Source organism: Corvus moneduloides, chromosome 32, assembly GCF_009650955.1.
Source record: "Corvus moneduloides isolate bCorMon1 chromosome 32, bCorMon1.pri, whole genome shotgun sequence".
NCBI lineage: Eukaryota > Metazoa > Chordata > Aves > Passeriformes > Corvidae > Corvus > Corvus moneduloides.
This window is the reverse complement of record NC_045507.1, coordinates 907,548-923,602: the sequence shown is the minus strand read 5'-3', so window position 1 is coordinate 923,602 and position 16,055 is coordinate 907,548. Positions and strand designations below refer to the sequence as shown.

Here is a 16,055-nt window from a genome sequence, read left to right as displayed (position 1 = left end):
GGGCGTGTCCGGTGTCCGGTCCCGGAGCGCTGAGCCCGGTCCGGGGCGTCTCCGGTGTCCGGTCCCGGAGCGCTGAGCCCGGTCCGGGGGTGTGTCCGGTGTCCGGTCCCGGAGCGCGGAGCCCGGTCCGGGGCGTGTCCGGTGTCCGGTCCCGGAGCGCTGAGCCCGGTCCGGGGGGGTGTCCGGTGTCCGGTCCCGGAGCACAGAACTCGCTCGGGCCGCTCGGGGAGGGGAAGTTTCGGGGTCCCCAGAGTCCCCTGGGGTGGGGAGGGGGCGGATTTTTGGGTCCCCAGGAGAGGGGGCCGCCCCCCCGAGCTCCCCCCGCACTTTGTGCTGTCCCCAAGAATTTCCCCAAATCTCCCCCCATCCCGGGGGCGCGGACCCCCATCCTAATCCCGGTCCCTATCCCGGGAGTGGCTGACCCCGATCCCGATCCCTGTCCCGATCCTGACTCGGTCCCGATCCTGATCCAGACCCCGATCCTGACCCCGATCCCGACCCCGACCCCGATCCTAATCCCAATCCTGATCCCGATCCCGGGGGCGTCTGACCCCGATCCCGACCCCGATCCTAATCCCAGTCCTGATCCCGATCCCGATCCCGGGGGCGGCTGACACCGATCCCGCCCCCAATCCTGACCCCGATCCTAATCCCGGTGCCACGTGAGCGCTGATCCCGTTAAGAGCCTTTGCCCGGGGCGGGGGGAGGGTGACAGCCATGGCCGCCCCCCCGGCGCGCACTGTCCTGGTCACCGGCTGCTCCTCGGGCATCGGCCTGGCCGTGGCCGTGCGGCTCGCGCGGGACCCCCAGCGGCGCTACCTGGGTGAGGGGGGTGTCCCCAAATGTCCCCAACACCGGAGGGTGAGGGAGGTGTCCCCAAAATGTCCCCAAGGCGGGAGGGTGAGGGGGGTGTCCCCAAAATGTCCCCAACACCGGAGGGTGAGGGGGGTGTCCCCAAATGTCCCCAACACCGGAGGGTGAGGGGAGTGTCCCCAAATGTCCCCAAGGCGGGAGGGTGAGGGGGGTGTCCCCAAATGTCCCCAACACCGGAGGGTGAGGGGGTGTCCCCAAATGTCCCCAAGGCAGGAGGGTGAGGGGGGTGTCCCCAAAATGTCCCCAACACCGGAGGGTGAGGGGGGTGTCCCCAAAATGTCCCCAAGGCAGGAGGGTGAGGGGGGTGTCCCCAAAATGTCCCCAAGGCGGGAGGGTGAGGGGGGTGTCCCCAAAATGTCCCCAACACCGGAGGGTGAGGGGGTGTCCCCAAATGTCCCCAAGGCAGGAGGGTGAGGGGAGTGTCCCCAAATGTCCCCAAGGCGGGAGGGGACACCCCGGGATTGTCCCCAACACCGAAGGGTGAGGGGGGTGTCCCCAAAATGTCCCCAACACCGGAGGGTGAGGGGAGTGTCCCCAAATGTCCCCAAGGCGGGAGGGTGAGGGGAGTGTCCCCAAATGTCCCCAAGGCGGGAGGGTGAGGGGGGTGTCCCCAAAATGTCCCCAACACCGGAGGGTGAGGGGAGTGTCCCCAAATGTCCCCAAGGCGGGAGGGGACACCCCGGGATTGTCCCCAACACCGAAGGGTGAGGGGGGTGTCCCCAAAATGTCCCCAAGGCCGGAGGGTGAGGGGGGTGTCCCCAAATGTCCCCAAGGCGGGAGGGGACACCCCGGGATTGTCCCCGACACCGGAGAGGGTCCCCGACAGGATTTTGGGGGTGTCCCTAACGGGATTTTGGGGTTTTTGGGGGTCTCTGTCGGGATTTTGGGGTCCCTGTCGGGATTTTTGGGTCGCAATCCTGGCCACCATGCGGGACCTGTCCCGGCGGGTTTGGGGGCGTTCCTGGTGCGGCTTTTGGGATCCCCGACAGGTTTTTTGAGTCCCTAATGGGATTTTTGGGGCTTTTTTTGGGGTCTCTGTCGGGATTTTGGGGTTGCAATCCTGGCCACCATGCGGGACCTCTCCCGGCGGGTTTGGGGGCATTCCTGACGGGGTTTTTGGGATCCCCGACAGGTTTTTGGAGTCCCTGACGGGATTTGGGGTTTTTTTTGGGGTCTCTGTCGGGATTTTGGGGTTGCAATCCTGGCCACCATGCGGGACCTCTCCCGGCGGGTTTGGGGGCATTCCTGATGGGGTTTTTGGGATCCCCGACAGGTTTTTGGAGTCCCTGACGGGATTTGGGGTTTTTTTGGGGTCTCTGTCGGGATTTTGGGGTTTTTTTTTTGGGGTCTCTGTCGGGATTTTAGGGTCTCTGTCGGGATTTTGGAGTCCCTAACGGGATTTTGGGGTTTTTTTTTTTTTGGGCTCCCTATCGGGATTTTGGGGGGTTTTTTTTGGGCTCCCTGTCGGGATTTTGGGCTCGCAGTCCTGGCCACCATGCGGGACCTGTCGCGGCGGGGGCCACTGGAGGCGGCGGCCGGGGCCACCCTCGGGGACACCCTGCGGATCCTCCGGCTCGACGTCACCAGCGACAGCTCCGTGGCCGAGTGCCTGGCGGGGGTCCCGGGGGGGCGCGTGGACGTCGTGGGTGAGGGGTTTGGGGCATTTTGGGGCATTTTGGGGGGGTTGGGGGCATTTGGGGGGCGTTTCGGCGAGAGGTCGGGGCTTTTGGGGGATTTTTGAGGCGTTTCTGGGGCAGGTTTGGGGGTGTTCCGCGGAGGGATTTGGAGCGGTTGGGGGATTTGGGGGCAGGTTTGGGAGTTTTTGGGGCATTTGGGGGCGGTTTTAGGGTGGTTTTGGGGGATTTGGGGGTGTTTGGGGGGGGGTTGGGGGCGTTTTGGGGCAGGTTTGGGGGATTTTGGCGTGGTTTTGGGGGGGTTTGAGGCTTTTTGGGGCGGGTTTGGGGGGATTTGGGGGCAGTTTTGAGGTGGATTTGGGGCAGTTTTGGGGCGGATTTGGGGGATTTTGGGGCAGTTTTGGGGGGGTTTTGAGGCTTTTTGGGATGGGTTATGGGTGGTTTTGGGGCGGATTTGGGGGATTTTGGGGCGGTTTTGAGGCTTTTTGGGGCACGTTACGGGAGGTTTTGGAGCAGTTTTGGGGTGGTTTTGGGGCAGTTTTGGGGCGGATTTGGGGGATTTTGGCTCCCCTGACCCCCCCTCCCACACTGAACAACGCGGGGTAGGAAGGTGGGACATTTTGGGCTGTCCCTGAGGTGAATTTTGGGCTGATTTTGTGGGGTTTGGGGCGGATTTTACGGGGTTTTTGGGAGGTTTGCGTTATCTCGGAGCCCCATCAGCGGATTTTGGGGGGGATTTCGGGGATTTTTTTTGGGGTTTCCCTGGCAGTGAACAACGCGGGCGTGGGGCTGGTGGGGCCCCTGGAGAGCGCCACGGGGCCGCAGGTGCAGCGCGTGTTCGACACCAACGTTTTTGGGGTGCTGCGCCTGGTCCAGGCCCTGCTGCCCCAAATGAAGCAGCGCCGCAGCGGCCACATCGTGGTGGTCAGCAGCGTCATGGGGCTGCAGGGTGAGACCCCAAAATCCCCGCCCCGGCACCCCGAAATAGCCCCGGGACCCCAAATCCCAACCCAGGCACCCCAAAATACCCCCCGGCACCCCAAATCCCTGCCCCGGGACCCCAAAATCCCCACCCCGGCACCCCGAAATAGCCCCCGGCACCCCAAATCCCAACCCCGGCACCCCAAAATACCCCCCGGCACCCCAAATCCCAACCCAGGCACCCCAAAATACCCCCAAAGGACCCCAAATCCCAACCCCGGCACCCCAAAATCCCAACCCAGGCACCCCAAAATACCCCCAAAGGACCCCAAATCCCAACCCCGGGACCCCAAAATCCCCACCCCGGCACCCCAAAATACCCCCCGGGACCCCAAAATCCAACCCCGGGACCCCAAATCCCAACCCAGGCACCCCAAAATATCCCCCTGGACCCCAAAATCCCCCCCGGGACCCCAAATCCCAACCGCGGCGCCCCAAAATCCCCGCCCCGGCACCCCAAAATACCCCCCGGGACCCCAAATCCCTGCCCCGGGACCCCAAATCCCAACCCCGGCACCCCAAATCCCCACCCAGGCACCCCAAAATCCAGCCCCGGCACCCCAAAATATCCCCCGGGACCCCAGAATACCCCCCGGGACCCCAAATCCCTGCCCCGGCACCCCAAAATCCCAACCCCGGCACCCCGAAATAGCCCCCGGCACCCCAAAATCCAACCCCGGGACCCCAAAATATCCCCCGGGACCCCAAAATACCCCCCGGGACCCCAAATCCCAACCCAGGCACCCCAAAATACCCCCCGGGACCCCAAATCCCAACCCCGGCACCCCAAAATCCCCCCCGGGACCCCAAATCCCAACCCCGGCACCCCAAAATCCCCCCCGGGACCCCAAATCCCAACCGCGGCGCCCCAAAATCCCCGCCCCGGCACCCCAAAATACCCCCCGGGACCCCAAATCCCTGCCCCGGGACCCCAAATCCCAACCCCGGCACCCCAAATCCCCACCCAGGCACCCCAAAATACCCCCCGGGACCCCAAAATCCAACCCCGGGACCCCAAAATATCCCCCGGGACCCCAAAATACCCCCGGGACCCCAAATCCCAACCCAGGCACCCCAAAATACCCCCCGGCACCCCAAATCCCAACCTCGGGACCCCAAATCCCCACCCCGGCACCCCAAAATCCCCCCCTGGACCCCAAAATCCCCCCCGGGACCCCAAATCCCAACCCCGGTACCCCAAATCCCAACCGCGGCGCCCCAAAATCCCCCCCGGGACCCCAAATCCCAACCCCGGCACCCCAAATTATCCCAGGCACCCCAAATTATCCCCCCGGCGCCCCGAAATCCCCCTCAGCATCCCCGAATCCTTCCCAGGACCCCCAAAATCCTCCTGGAGACCCCAAATCCTTCCCAAACCCCCCCGGCACCCCCCAAACCCGTCCCAGATCCCAAATTTTGGGGGGATCGAGACCCCAAACCCTTCCCCGAACCCCCCAAAAAATTTTGGGGCTCCCCCGACCCCCCCGTGCCCCCCCAGGGGTGAATTTTAGGTCCCTCCCGGCCCCAAAACGGCTCCTAAAATCCCCCTTGGAGCCCCCTGGGAGCCCCCAAACCCATCCCAGATCCCAAATTTTGGGGGGATCGAGACCCCAAACCCTTCCCCGAACCTCCCAAAAAATTTTGGGGCTCCCCCGACCCCCCCGTGCCCCCCCAGGGGTGGTTTTCAATGACATCTACGCCGCCTCCAAGTTCGCCGTGGAGGGGCTTTGCGAGAGCCTGGCGGTGCAGCTGCTGCAGTTCAACATCTTGTGAGTGCCCAAAACCCCCCGAAATCACCCCAAAATCCGATCCCCCAAAGCCCAGGATTTCCCAAACCCACCCCCCCCCAAAAAAAAACCCGGAATCCCCCCCCCCAAAAAAGCCCCAAAATGTCAAAATCTTCCCCCGAAACACTGAGAGGCCAAAAATCCCCTCGGAAAAAACCTTGAAAATGCCCCCAAAAAACCCCCAAATCTCCCCCAAAAAAACCCACAAAAAAACCCCAAATCTCCCCCCCCAAAAAAAACCCAAATCCCCCCAAAAAACCACAAATCCCCCCCCAAAAAACACAAAAAAAACCCCAAATCCCCCCCCAAAAAACCACAAAACCCCCCAAATACTTCCGAAAATAGCAAAAACCCCCAAAATCCCTCCAAACCCCCGAAAAATCCCAAAAAAACCCACAAAACCCCCCCAAATCTGCCCCCAAAAAGCACAAAACCCCCCCCAATCCCCCCCAAACCACAACAAACCCCAAATACTTCCGAAAATAACAAAAACCCCCAAAAATCCCCCCAAAACCCAAAAAATTAAAAAAATCCCCAAAAATCCAGTAAAATCCCCCAAATTCCCCAAAAGTCCCCCCAAAAATCCCAAAAAAATCCCAAAAAAATCCCCAAAAAATCCTCCAAAAAACCTCCAAAAAATACCCCAAAAAATCCCTTTAAAACCCCCCAAAAAATCCCCAAAATCCTCGAAAAATCCCTTAAAAACCTCCAAAAAGTCCCTTAAAACCCCCCAAAAAATCCCAGAAAATCCCTTAAAATCCTTCAAAAAACCCCCAAAAATCTCAAAAATCCTCCAAAAATCCCAAAAAATATCCCAAAAAATCCCCAAATCCCCCCAAAATCTCCGTGTCCGTGGCTGAGCTGGGAGCGCCGGGGCCCCAAAATCCCCCCAAAATAACAAAAAACTCCCAAAAATCCCTCCAAAAAACCCAAAAAAATCCCCAAAAATAAAAAAAAAAAAAATCCCTAAAATTCCCCAAAAGTCCCCGAAAAAATGCCAAGAAAATCTTCCAAAAATCCCCCCAAAAAGTCCCCAAAAAATCCCTTAAAATCCCTTAAAACCCCCCCAAAAATCCCCCAAAAATCCCTTAAAAACCTCCAAAAAATCCCTTAAAAACCCTCCCAAAATCCCAAAATTTCCCCAAAATCTCCCCCCAAAAAATCCCCAAAAAATCCCCAACAATCCCTCCCCAAAATGCCTTAAAAACCTCCAAAAAATCCCCAAAAATCCCTTAAAATAAAAAAAATCCCTTTAAAAATCCCAAAAAAATCCTTTAAAAATCCCCAAAAAATCCCAAAAAACCCCAAAAAATCCTTTAAAAGCCCCCAAAAAATCCCCAAAAAAAATCTTCCAAAAACCCCCAAAAAATCCCTTAAAAACCTCCAAAAAATCCCCAAAAATCCCTTAAAATCCCTTAAACCCCCCTCCAAAAGTTCCCAAAAATCCTCCAAAAATCCCTAAAAAATCCCCCCAAAAAATCCCAAAAAATCCCTTAAAACCCCCCCCAAAATCCCAAAAAAATCCCTTGAAAACCTCCAAAAAATCCCTTAAAAATGCCCAAAAAATTCCAAAAAATCCCTTAAAAGTCCCCAAAAAATCCCCAAAAAATCCTCCAAAAATCCCCAAAAAATCCCTTAAAAGTCCCTTAAACCCCCCCAAAAAATCCCCAAAAATCCAAAAAATTCCCCTCCCCCAAATCCCCCAAAATCCCCTAAAATCCCCAAAAAATCCCAAAAAATCCCCCAAAAAATCCCAAAAAACCCAAAAAAATCCCTTCAAAACCCCACAAAAAATCCCCCAAATCCTCCAAAAACCTCCAAAAATACCCCCAAAAATCCCTTAAAAACCTCCAAAAAATCCCCAAAAATCCCTTAAAATCCCTTAAACCCTCCTCAAAAAAATCCCAAAAATCCTCCAAAAATCCCAAAAAAATCCCCTAAAATCCCCAAAAAATCCCTTAAAACCCCCCCCAAAAATCCTCCAAAAAATCCCTTAAAAACCTCCAAAAAATCCCTTAAAAATGCCCAAAAAATCCCCAAAAATCCCTTAAAAGTCCCCAAAAAAACCCCTAAAATCCCTAAAAAAAATCCCCCAAAAAATCCCAAAAAATCCCTTTAAAATCCTCTAAAAATCCACCCCCAAAAAAATCCCAAAAAAATCCCTTAAAAACCCCCAAAAAATCAAAAAAACCCTCCAAAAAATCCCCAAAAATCCCTTAAAAAATCCCCAAAAAAATCCCCAAAAAATCCCAAAAAATCCCCCAAACCCCAAAACTCCCCAAAATGCCCCAAATGCGCACCTGCGCCACGCGCTCGGGGCTCTGGCCGAAGGTGTCGAGTTCCAGGTGGGACAGGGGCAGGGAACTGCCCCAAAACCCCATAAAACCCCCAAAGAGTCCCAAAAATCCTCCAAAAATCCCTAAAAAAATCCTAAAAAATCCCCCCAAAAAATCTCTTAAAAAATCCAAAAAAATCCCCAAAAATCCCTTAAAAAATCCCCAAAAAATCCCCTAAAATCCCCAAAAAATCCCTTAAAACCCCCCCAAAAAATCCCCAAAAAAACCCAAAAAAATCCCTTCAAAACCCCACAAAAAATCCCCAAAATCCTCCAAAAACCTCCAAAAATACCCCAAAAAATCCCTTAAAAACCTCCAAAAAATCCCCAAAAATCCCTTAAAAAATCCCCAAAAAATCCCCAAAAAATCCCAAAAAATCCCCCAAACCCCAGAACTCCCCAAAATGCCCCAAATGCGCACCTGCGCCACGCGCTCGGGGCTCTGGCCGAAGGTGTCGAGTTCCAGGTGGGACAGGGGCAGGGAACTGCCCCAAAACCCCATAAAACCCCCAAACAGTCCCAAAAATCCTCCAAAAATCCCTAAAAAAATCCTAAAAAATCCCCCCAAAAAACCCAGAAAATCTCTTAAAAAATCCAAAAAAAATCCCAAAAAAATCCCAAAAAAATCCCAAAAAAATCCCCTAAAATCCCCAAAAAATCCCTTAAAAATCCCCCCAAAAATCCCCAAAAAAACCCCAAAAAATCCCTTCAAAACCTCACAAAAAATCCCCCAAATCCTCCAAAAACCCCCCAAAATCCCCAACCCCCCCCAAATCCCACCCGCAGCGTGTCGCTGGTGGAGCCGGGCCCGGTGAACACGGAATTCGAGCGGAAGGTTCTGCAGGAGGCGGAAAAATCGGAATTCCCGGGAAGCGACCCCGAAACGCTGCGGCACTTCCGGGCCGTTTACCTGCCCGCCGCGCGCCAGGTGTTCCGCACCTTCGGCCAGAGCCCCGAGCGCGTGGCGCAGGTGCGCATTTGGGGCATTCTGGGGAGTTCTGGGGTTTGGGGGATTTTTTGGGATTTTTTGGGGATTTTTTTGGGATTTTTGGGGATTTTTGGGGATTTTTTGGGATTTTTTGGGGGGGTTTTGGGATTTTTTGGGGATTTTAGGGGATTTTTTTGGGATTTTTTAAGGGATTTTTGGGGATTTTTTTGGATTTTTTAAGAGACTTTTTGGGGGGATTTTTTAGGATTTTTTTAGGGATTTTTGGAGGATTTTTGGGACTCTTTGGGGGTTTTATGGGGTTTTGGGGCAGTTCCCTGCCCCTGTCCCACCTGGAACTCGACACCTTCGGCCAGAGCCCCGAGCGCGTGGCGCAGGTGCGCATTTGGGGCATTTTGGGGAGTTCTGGGGTTGGGGGGATTTTTTGGGATTTTTTGGGGATTTTTTTGGGGATTTTTTAAGGGATTTTTGGGGATTTTTTTTTATTTTTGGAGGGTTTTTTTGATTTTTTGGGGGTTTTTAAGGGATTTTTTTGGGATTTTTTTGGGGGTGGATTTTTAGAGGATTTTAAGGGGATTTTTTGGGATTTTTTGGGGGATTTTTTTAGGGATTTTAGGGGTTTTTTGGGGACTTTTAAGGGATTTTTGGGGATTTTTTGGGCATTTTTAAGGGATTTTTTGGAGGTTTTTAAGGGATTTTTTGGGGATTTTTGGGGGGGTTTTAAGGGATTTTTTGGGGATTTTTGGGGATTTTTTTGGGATTTTTGGAGGATTTTTGGGATTTTTTTGAGGAGGGTTTAAGGGATTTTAAGGGATTTTTGGGGATTTTTTGGAGGTTTTTAAGGGATTTTTGGGGGTATTTTTGGAGGTTTTTGGAGGATTTTGGAGATTTTTTGTGGGGTTTTGAAGGGATTTTTTGGGGTTTTTTTGGGATTTTTTGGGGGGGGGGTTTAAGGGATTTTTTGGGGATTTTAGGGGATTTTTTTGGGATTTTTTAAGGGATTTTTGGGGATTTTTTTGGGATTTTTTAAGAGATTTTTTGGGGGGATTTTTTAGGATTTTTTTAGGGATTTTTGGAGGATTTTTGGGACTGTTTGGGGGTTTTATGGGGTTTTGGGGCAGTTCCCTGCCCCTGTCCCACCTGGAACTCGACACCTTCGGCCAGAGCCCCGAGCGCGTGGCGCAGGTGCGCATTTGGGGCATTTTGGGGAGTTTTGGGGTTGGGGGGATTTTTTGGGATTTTTTTGGGATTTTTTTGGGATTTTTTAAGGGATTTTTGGGGATTTTTTTTTATTTTTGGAGGGTTTTTTTGATTTTTTGGGGGTTTTTAAGGGATTTTTTTGGGATTTTTTTGGGGGTGGATTTTTAGAGGATTTTAAGGGGATTTTTTGGGATTTTTTGGGGGATTTTTTTAGGGATTTTAGGGGTTTTTTGGGGACTTTTAAGGGATTTTTGGGGATTTTTTGGGCATTTTTAAGGGATTTTTTGGAGGTTTTTAAGGGATTTTTTGGGGATTTTTGGGGGGGTTTTAAGGGATTTTTTGGGGATTTTTGGGGATTTTTTTGGGATTTTTGGAGGATTTTTGGGATTTTTTTGAGGAGGGTTTAAGGGATTTTAAGGGATTTTTGGGGATTTTTTGGAGGTTTTTAAGGGATTTTTGGGGGTATTTTTGGAGGTTTTTGGAGGATTTTGGAGATTTTTTGTGGGGTTTTGAAGGGATTTTTTTGGGGTTTTTTTGGGATTTTTTGGGGGGGTTTTTAAGGGATTTTTTGGGGATTTTAGGGGATTTTTTGGGGATTTTTTAAGGGATTTTTGGGGATTTTTTTGGATTTTTTAAGAGATTTTTTGGGGGGATTTTTTAGGATTTTTTTAGGGATTTTTGGAGGATTTTTGGGACTCTTTGGGGGTTTTATGGGGTTTTGGGGCAGTTCCCTGCCCCTGTCCCACCTGGAACTCGACACCTTCGGCCAGAGCCCCGAGCGCGTGGCGCAGGTGCGCATTTGGGGCATTTTGGGGAGTTCTGGGGTTTGGGGGATTTTTTGGGATTTTTTGGGGATTTTTTTGGGATTTTTTAAGGGATTTTTGGGGATTTTTTTGGAGGTTTTTAAGGGATTTTTGGGGTATTTTTGGAGGTTTTTGGAGGATTTGGGGGATTTTTGGTGGGGTTTTTGAAGGGATTTTTTTGGGGTTTTTTGGGGATTTTTTTGGGGAGGTTTTTAAGGGATTTTTTTGGGATTTTAGGGGATTTTTTTGGGATTTTTTAAGGGATTTTTGGGGATTTTTTTGGATTTTTTAAGAGATTTTCTGGGTTTTTTGGGGGGATTTTTTAGGATTTTTTTAGGGATTTTTGGAGGATTTTTGGGACTCTTTGGGGGTTTTATGGGGTTTTGGGGCAGTTCCCTGCCCCTGTCCCACCTGGAACTCGACACCTTCGGCCAGAGCCCCGAGCGCGTGGCGCAGGTGCGCATTTGGGGCATTTTGGGGAGTTTTGGGGTTGGGGGGATTTTTTGGGATTTTTTGGGGATTTTTTTTGGGATTTTTTAAGGGATTTTTGGGGATTTTTTGGAGGTTTTTAAGGGATTTTTGGGGGTATTTTTGGAGGTTTTTGGAGGATTTGGGGGATTTTTTGTGGGGTTTTGAAGGGATTTTTTTGGGTTTTTTTGGGGATTTTTTTGAGGGGGGTTTAAGGGATTTTTTGGGGATTTTAGGGGATTTTTTTGGGATTTTTTAAGGGATTTTTGGGGATTTTTTTGGATTTTTTAAGAGATTTTTTGGGGGGATTTTTTAGGATTTTTTTAGGGATTTTTGGAGGATTTTTGGGACTGTTTGGGGGTTTTATGGGGTTTTTGGGGCAGTTCCCTGCCCCTGTCCCACCTGGAACTCGACACCTTCGGCCAGAGCCCCGAGCGCGTGGCGCAGGTGCGCATTTGGGGCATTTTGGGGAGTTTTGGGGTTTGGGGGATTTTTTGGGATTTTTTGGGATTTTTTTGGGATTTTTTAAGGGATTTTTGGGGATTTTTTGGAGGTTTTTAAGGGATTTTTGGGGGTATTTTTGGAGGTTTTTGGAGGATTTGGGGGATTTTTGGTGGGGTTTTGAAGGGATTTTTTTGGGTTTTTTTGGGATTTTTTGGGGGGGTTTTTAAGGGATTTTTTGGGGATTTTAGGGGATTTTTTTGGGATTTTTTAAGGGATTTTTGGGGATTTTTTTGGATTTTTTAAGAGATTTTTTGGGGGGATTTTTTGGGATTTTTTTAGGGATTTTTGGAGGATTTTTGGGACTGTTTGGGGGTTTTATGGGGTTTTGGGGCAGTTCCCTGCCCCTGTCCCACCTGGAACTCGACACCTTCGGCCAGAGCCCCGAGCGCGTGGCGCAGGTGCGCATTTGGGGCATTTTGGGGAGTTTTGGGGTTTGGGGGATTTTTTGGGATTTTTTGGGGATTTTTTTGGGATTTTTTAAGGGATTTTTGGGGATTTTTTTTATTTTTGGAGGGTTTTTTTGATTTTTTGGGGGTTTTTAAGGGATTTTTTTGGGATTTTTTTGGGGGTGGATTTTTAGAGGATTTTAAGGGGATTTTTTGGGATTTTTTGGGGGATTTTTTTAGGGATTTTAGGGGTTTTTTGGGGACTTTTAAGGGATTTTTGGGGATTTTTTGGGCATTTTTAAGGGATTTTTTGGAGGTTTTTAAGGGATTTTTTGGGGATTTTTGGGGGGGTTTTAAGGGATTTTTTGGGGATTTTTGGGGATTTTTTTGGGATTTTTGGAGGATTTTTGGGATTTTTTTGAGGAGGGTTTAAGGGATTTTAAGGGATTTTTGGGGATTTTTTGGAGGTTTTTAAGGGATTTTTGGGGGTATTTTTGGAGGTTTTTGGAGGATTTTGGAGATTTTTTGTGGGGTTTTGAAGGGATTTTTTGGGGGTTTTTTGGGATTTTTTGGGGGGGGTTTTTAAGGGATTTTTTGGGGATTTTAGGGGATTTTTTTGGGATTTTTTAAGGGATTTTTGGGGATTTTTTTGGATTTTTTAAGAGATTTTCTGGGTTTTTTGGGGGGATTTTTTAGGATTTTTTTAGGGATTTTTGGAGGATTTTTGGGACTCTTTGGGGCTTTTATGGGGTTTTGGGGCAGTTCCCTGCCCCTGTCCCACCTGGAACTCGACACCTTCGGCCAGAGCCCCGAGCGCGTGGCGCAGGTGCGCATTTGGGGCATTTTGGGGAGTTTTGGGGTTTTGGGGGATTTTTTGGGATTTTTTGGGGATTTTTTAAGGGATTTTTGGGGATTTTTTTTTATTTTTGGAGGGTTCTTTTTGATTTTTTGGGGGGGTTTTTAAGGGATTTTTTGGGATTTTTTTGGGGGGGATTTTTAGAGGATTTTTAAGGGATTTTTGTGGGATTTTTATGGAATTTTTTGTGGGATTTTTAAGGGATTTTTTTGGGTTTTTTAAGGGATTTTTGAGGGATTTTTGGAGGATTTTTTGGGGGGGCTTTTAAGGGATTTTTTAGGGTTTTTTAGGGATTTTTGGGATTTTTTGGGGGGGTTAAAAGAATTTTTTGGGTTTTTTTAGGGCTTTTTGGGTATTTTTTTGGATTTTTTGGGTCTTTTTCGGGGGATTTTTGGTGGGGTTTTAAGGGATTTTTGGGGTTTTTCCTTTTTTGATTTTTAAGGGATTTTTTGAAGATTTTTTGGGAGGGTTTTGGAGGATTTTTGGGGGATTTTTTTGGGGTTTTCTTAGGGATTTTTGGAGGATTTTGGGGATTATTAAGGGATTTTTGGGGAATTTTGGGGGGATTTTTGGAGGGATTTGAGGCATTTTGAGCGTTTCTGGGTGGATTTTGGGTGGATTTTGGGTGGATTTTGAGCATTTCCGAGCGGGTTTTTGGGGTGTCCCCGGCACAATTTTGGGGTCCCCGACACAATTTTGGGGTCCCCATCACCTGTGTCCCCCCGGACATTGGAGACGCCCCCGCCCCCATTTCTGGGGGGGTTTTGGGATCCCTGAGAGGATTTTTGGGGGGATTTGAGGCATTTTGAGCGTTTCTGGGTGGATTTTGGGTGGATTTTGGGTGGATTTTGAGCATTTCCGAGCGGGTTTTTGGGGTGTCCCCGGCACAATTTTGGGGTCCCCATCACCTGTGCCCCCCCGGACATTGGAGACGCCCCCGCCCCCATTTCTGGGGGGGTTTTGGGATCCCTGAGAGGATTTTTGGGGGGATTTGAGGCATTTTGAGCGTTTCTGGGTGGATTTTGGGTGGGTTTTGGGTGGATTTTGAGCATTTCCGAGCGGGTTTTTGGGGTGTCCCCGACACAATTTTGGGGTCCCCATCACCTCTGCCCCCCCCTAGGCCATCGCGGAGGTGATCGGCGCCCCCCGCCCCCCGTTCCGGACCCCCACCAACCCCCTTTACTCGCCGCTGCTGGCGCTGCGCTTCGCCGACCCCCGCGGGGATTTGGGGGTGCGGAGCTTCCACCGCCTCCTCTGGGACCTCGGCCCCGTCTTCCACCTGAGCCTGGCGCTGCTGCGCTGCCTCACCTGCCGCTGCTGCCGCCGCCGCGTCACCCCCGTCTGAGGGCACCCCAAAATTTGGGGGGCTGGGGGTCCCTGGAAGGGTCCTGGGGGGGGATTTGGGGCGAAATCGGGGCGGTTTGGGGGGATTTGGGGGCGTTTCGGGGGGATTTGGGGTCCTCAGGTGGCTCAGCTGTGGATTCAAAGCCACCCCCGTCTGAGGGTACCCCGAAATTTGGGGGAGTGGGGGTCCCTGGAAGGGTCCTGGGGGGGGATTTGGGGCGAAATCGGGGCGGTTTGGGGGCGTTTCGGGGGGATTTGGGGTCCTCAGGTGGCTCAGCTGCGACTTCTAAGTCACCCCTGTCTGAGGGGACCCCAAAATTTGGAGGGTGGGGGTCCCTGGAAGGGTCCTGGGGGGGATTTGGGGCGAAATCGGGGCGGTTTGGGGGCGATTTTGGGGCATTTCGGGGGGATTTGGGGGAGCTTCGGGGGATTTGGGGTCCTCAGGTGGCTCAGCTGTGGATTCAAAGCCACCCCTGTCTGAGGGCACCCCAAAATTTGGGGGGTGGGGGTCCCTGGAAGGCTCCTGGGGGGGATTTAGGGTGAAATCGGGGCTTTTGGGGGCGTTTCGGGGGGATTTGGGGGGGATTTGGGGGGCTCGGCTGGCCCAGCGCTGCCTCACCTGCCGCTGCTGCCGCCGCCGCGTCACCCCCGTCTGACGGGCACCCCAAAATTTGGGGGAGTGGGGGTCCCTGGAAGGGTCCTGGGGGGGGGATTTGGGGCGAAATCGGGGCGGTTTGGGGGCGTTTCGGGGGGATTTGGGGGCGTTTCGGGGGGATTTGGGGTCCTCAGGTGGCTCAGCTGTGGATTCAAAGCCACCCCTGTCTGAGGGTACCCCGAAATTTGGAGGAGTGGGGGTCCCTGGAAGGGTCCTGGGGGGGGATTTGGGGCGAAATCGGGGCGGTTTGGGGGCGTTTCGGGGGGATTTGGGGGATTTTCGGGGGGATTTGGGGTCCTCAGGTGGCTCAGCTGTGGATTCAAAGCCACCCCCGTCTGAGGGTACCCCGAAATTTGGGGGAGTGGGGGTCCCTGGAAGGGTCCTGGGGGGGGATTTGGGGCGAAATCGGGGCGGTTTGGGGGCGTTTCGGGGGGATTTGGGGGATTTTCGGGGGGATTTGGGGTCCTCAGGTGGCTCAGCTGCGACTTCTAAGTCACCCCTGTCTGAGGGGACCCCAAAATTTGGAGGGTGGGGGTCCCTGGAAGGGTCCTGGGGGGGATTTAGGGCGAAATCGGGGCGGTTTGGGGGCGATTTTGGGGCATTTCGGGGGGATTTGGGGGAGCTTCGGGGGATTTGGGGTCCTCAGGTGGCTCAGCTGTGGATTCAAAGCCACCCCTGTCTGAGGGCACCCCAAAATTTGGGGGGTGGGGGTCCCTGGAAGGGTCCTGGGGGGGATTTAGGGTGAAATCGGGGCTTTTGGGGGCGTTTCGGGGGGATTTGGGGGGGATTTGGGGGGCTCGGCTGGCCCAGCGCTGCCTCACCTGCCGCTGCTGCCGCCGCCGCGTCACCCCCGTCTGAGGGCACCCCAAAATTTGGGGGGCTGGGGGTCCCTGGAAGGGTCCTGGGGGGGATTTGGGCTGAAATCGGGGCTTTTGGGGGAGTTTCGGGGGGATTTCGGGGGATTTGGGGGTGATTTCGGGTTTTTTGGGGGCGATTTCGGGAGTTTTTTGGGGGGGGTCTCAGCTGAGCCTGGGTGTCCTCAGGTGTCTCACCTTGTGAGGGGGATCCCCAAAAATGGGGAGGGGTCAGAGTCCTGAATTTGGGGGGAGTTTAGGGGGCTCTACCACAGCTGGGGGCGTCTTTGGGGGTGTCTCCATTAAAGCTGCCCCCCACAGCCGCCGCCTCGCTCTCACTGCCGCACCGGGCGCTTTGGGGGGTTCCCGGGGGGTTCCGGGGAGGTTTTGGGGGTCCCTGGGGAAATTTTGGGGGCCCCTGGGGGGATT

General features: G+C 52.5%; 1 protein-coding gene across 1 annotated transcript; it reads left to right on the top strand.

Annotated features, from left to right (window-relative positions):
• The first annotated feature begins 564 nt into the window (after positions 1-564).
• On the top strand, positions 565-14,191 carry RDH8 (retinol dehydrogenase 8). Its single transcript, XM_032094632.1, has 6 exons — positions 565-823; positions 2,358-2,519; positions 3,277-3,456; positions 5,164-5,257; positions 8,397-8,580; positions 13,894-14,191. The coding sequence occupies exons 1-6, from the start codon at positions 718-720 to the stop codon at positions 14,116-14,118; spliced, it is 951 nt and encodes a 316-aa protein (XP_031950523.1). The 5' UTR covers positions 565-717; the 3' UTR covers positions 14,119-14,191.
• Positions 14,192-16,055: the final 1,864 nt, after the last annotated feature.

Bases quoted from the DNA above. Each gene is read 5' to 3' on its own strand.
- RDH8 (XM_032094632.1), top strand. From the start codon at position 718: ATGGCCGCCCCCCCGGCGCGCACTGTCCTGGTCACCGGCTGCTCCTCG. The intron at 3,457-5,163 runs GTGAGACCCCAA...GTGCCCCCCCAG, and splicing joins CAGCGTCATGGGGCTGCAGG to GGGTGGTTTTCAATGACATC. The intron at 5,258-8,396 runs GTGAGTGCCCAA...TCCCACCCGCAG, and splicing joins CTGCTGCAGTTCAACATCTT to CGTGTCGCTGGTGGAGCCGG.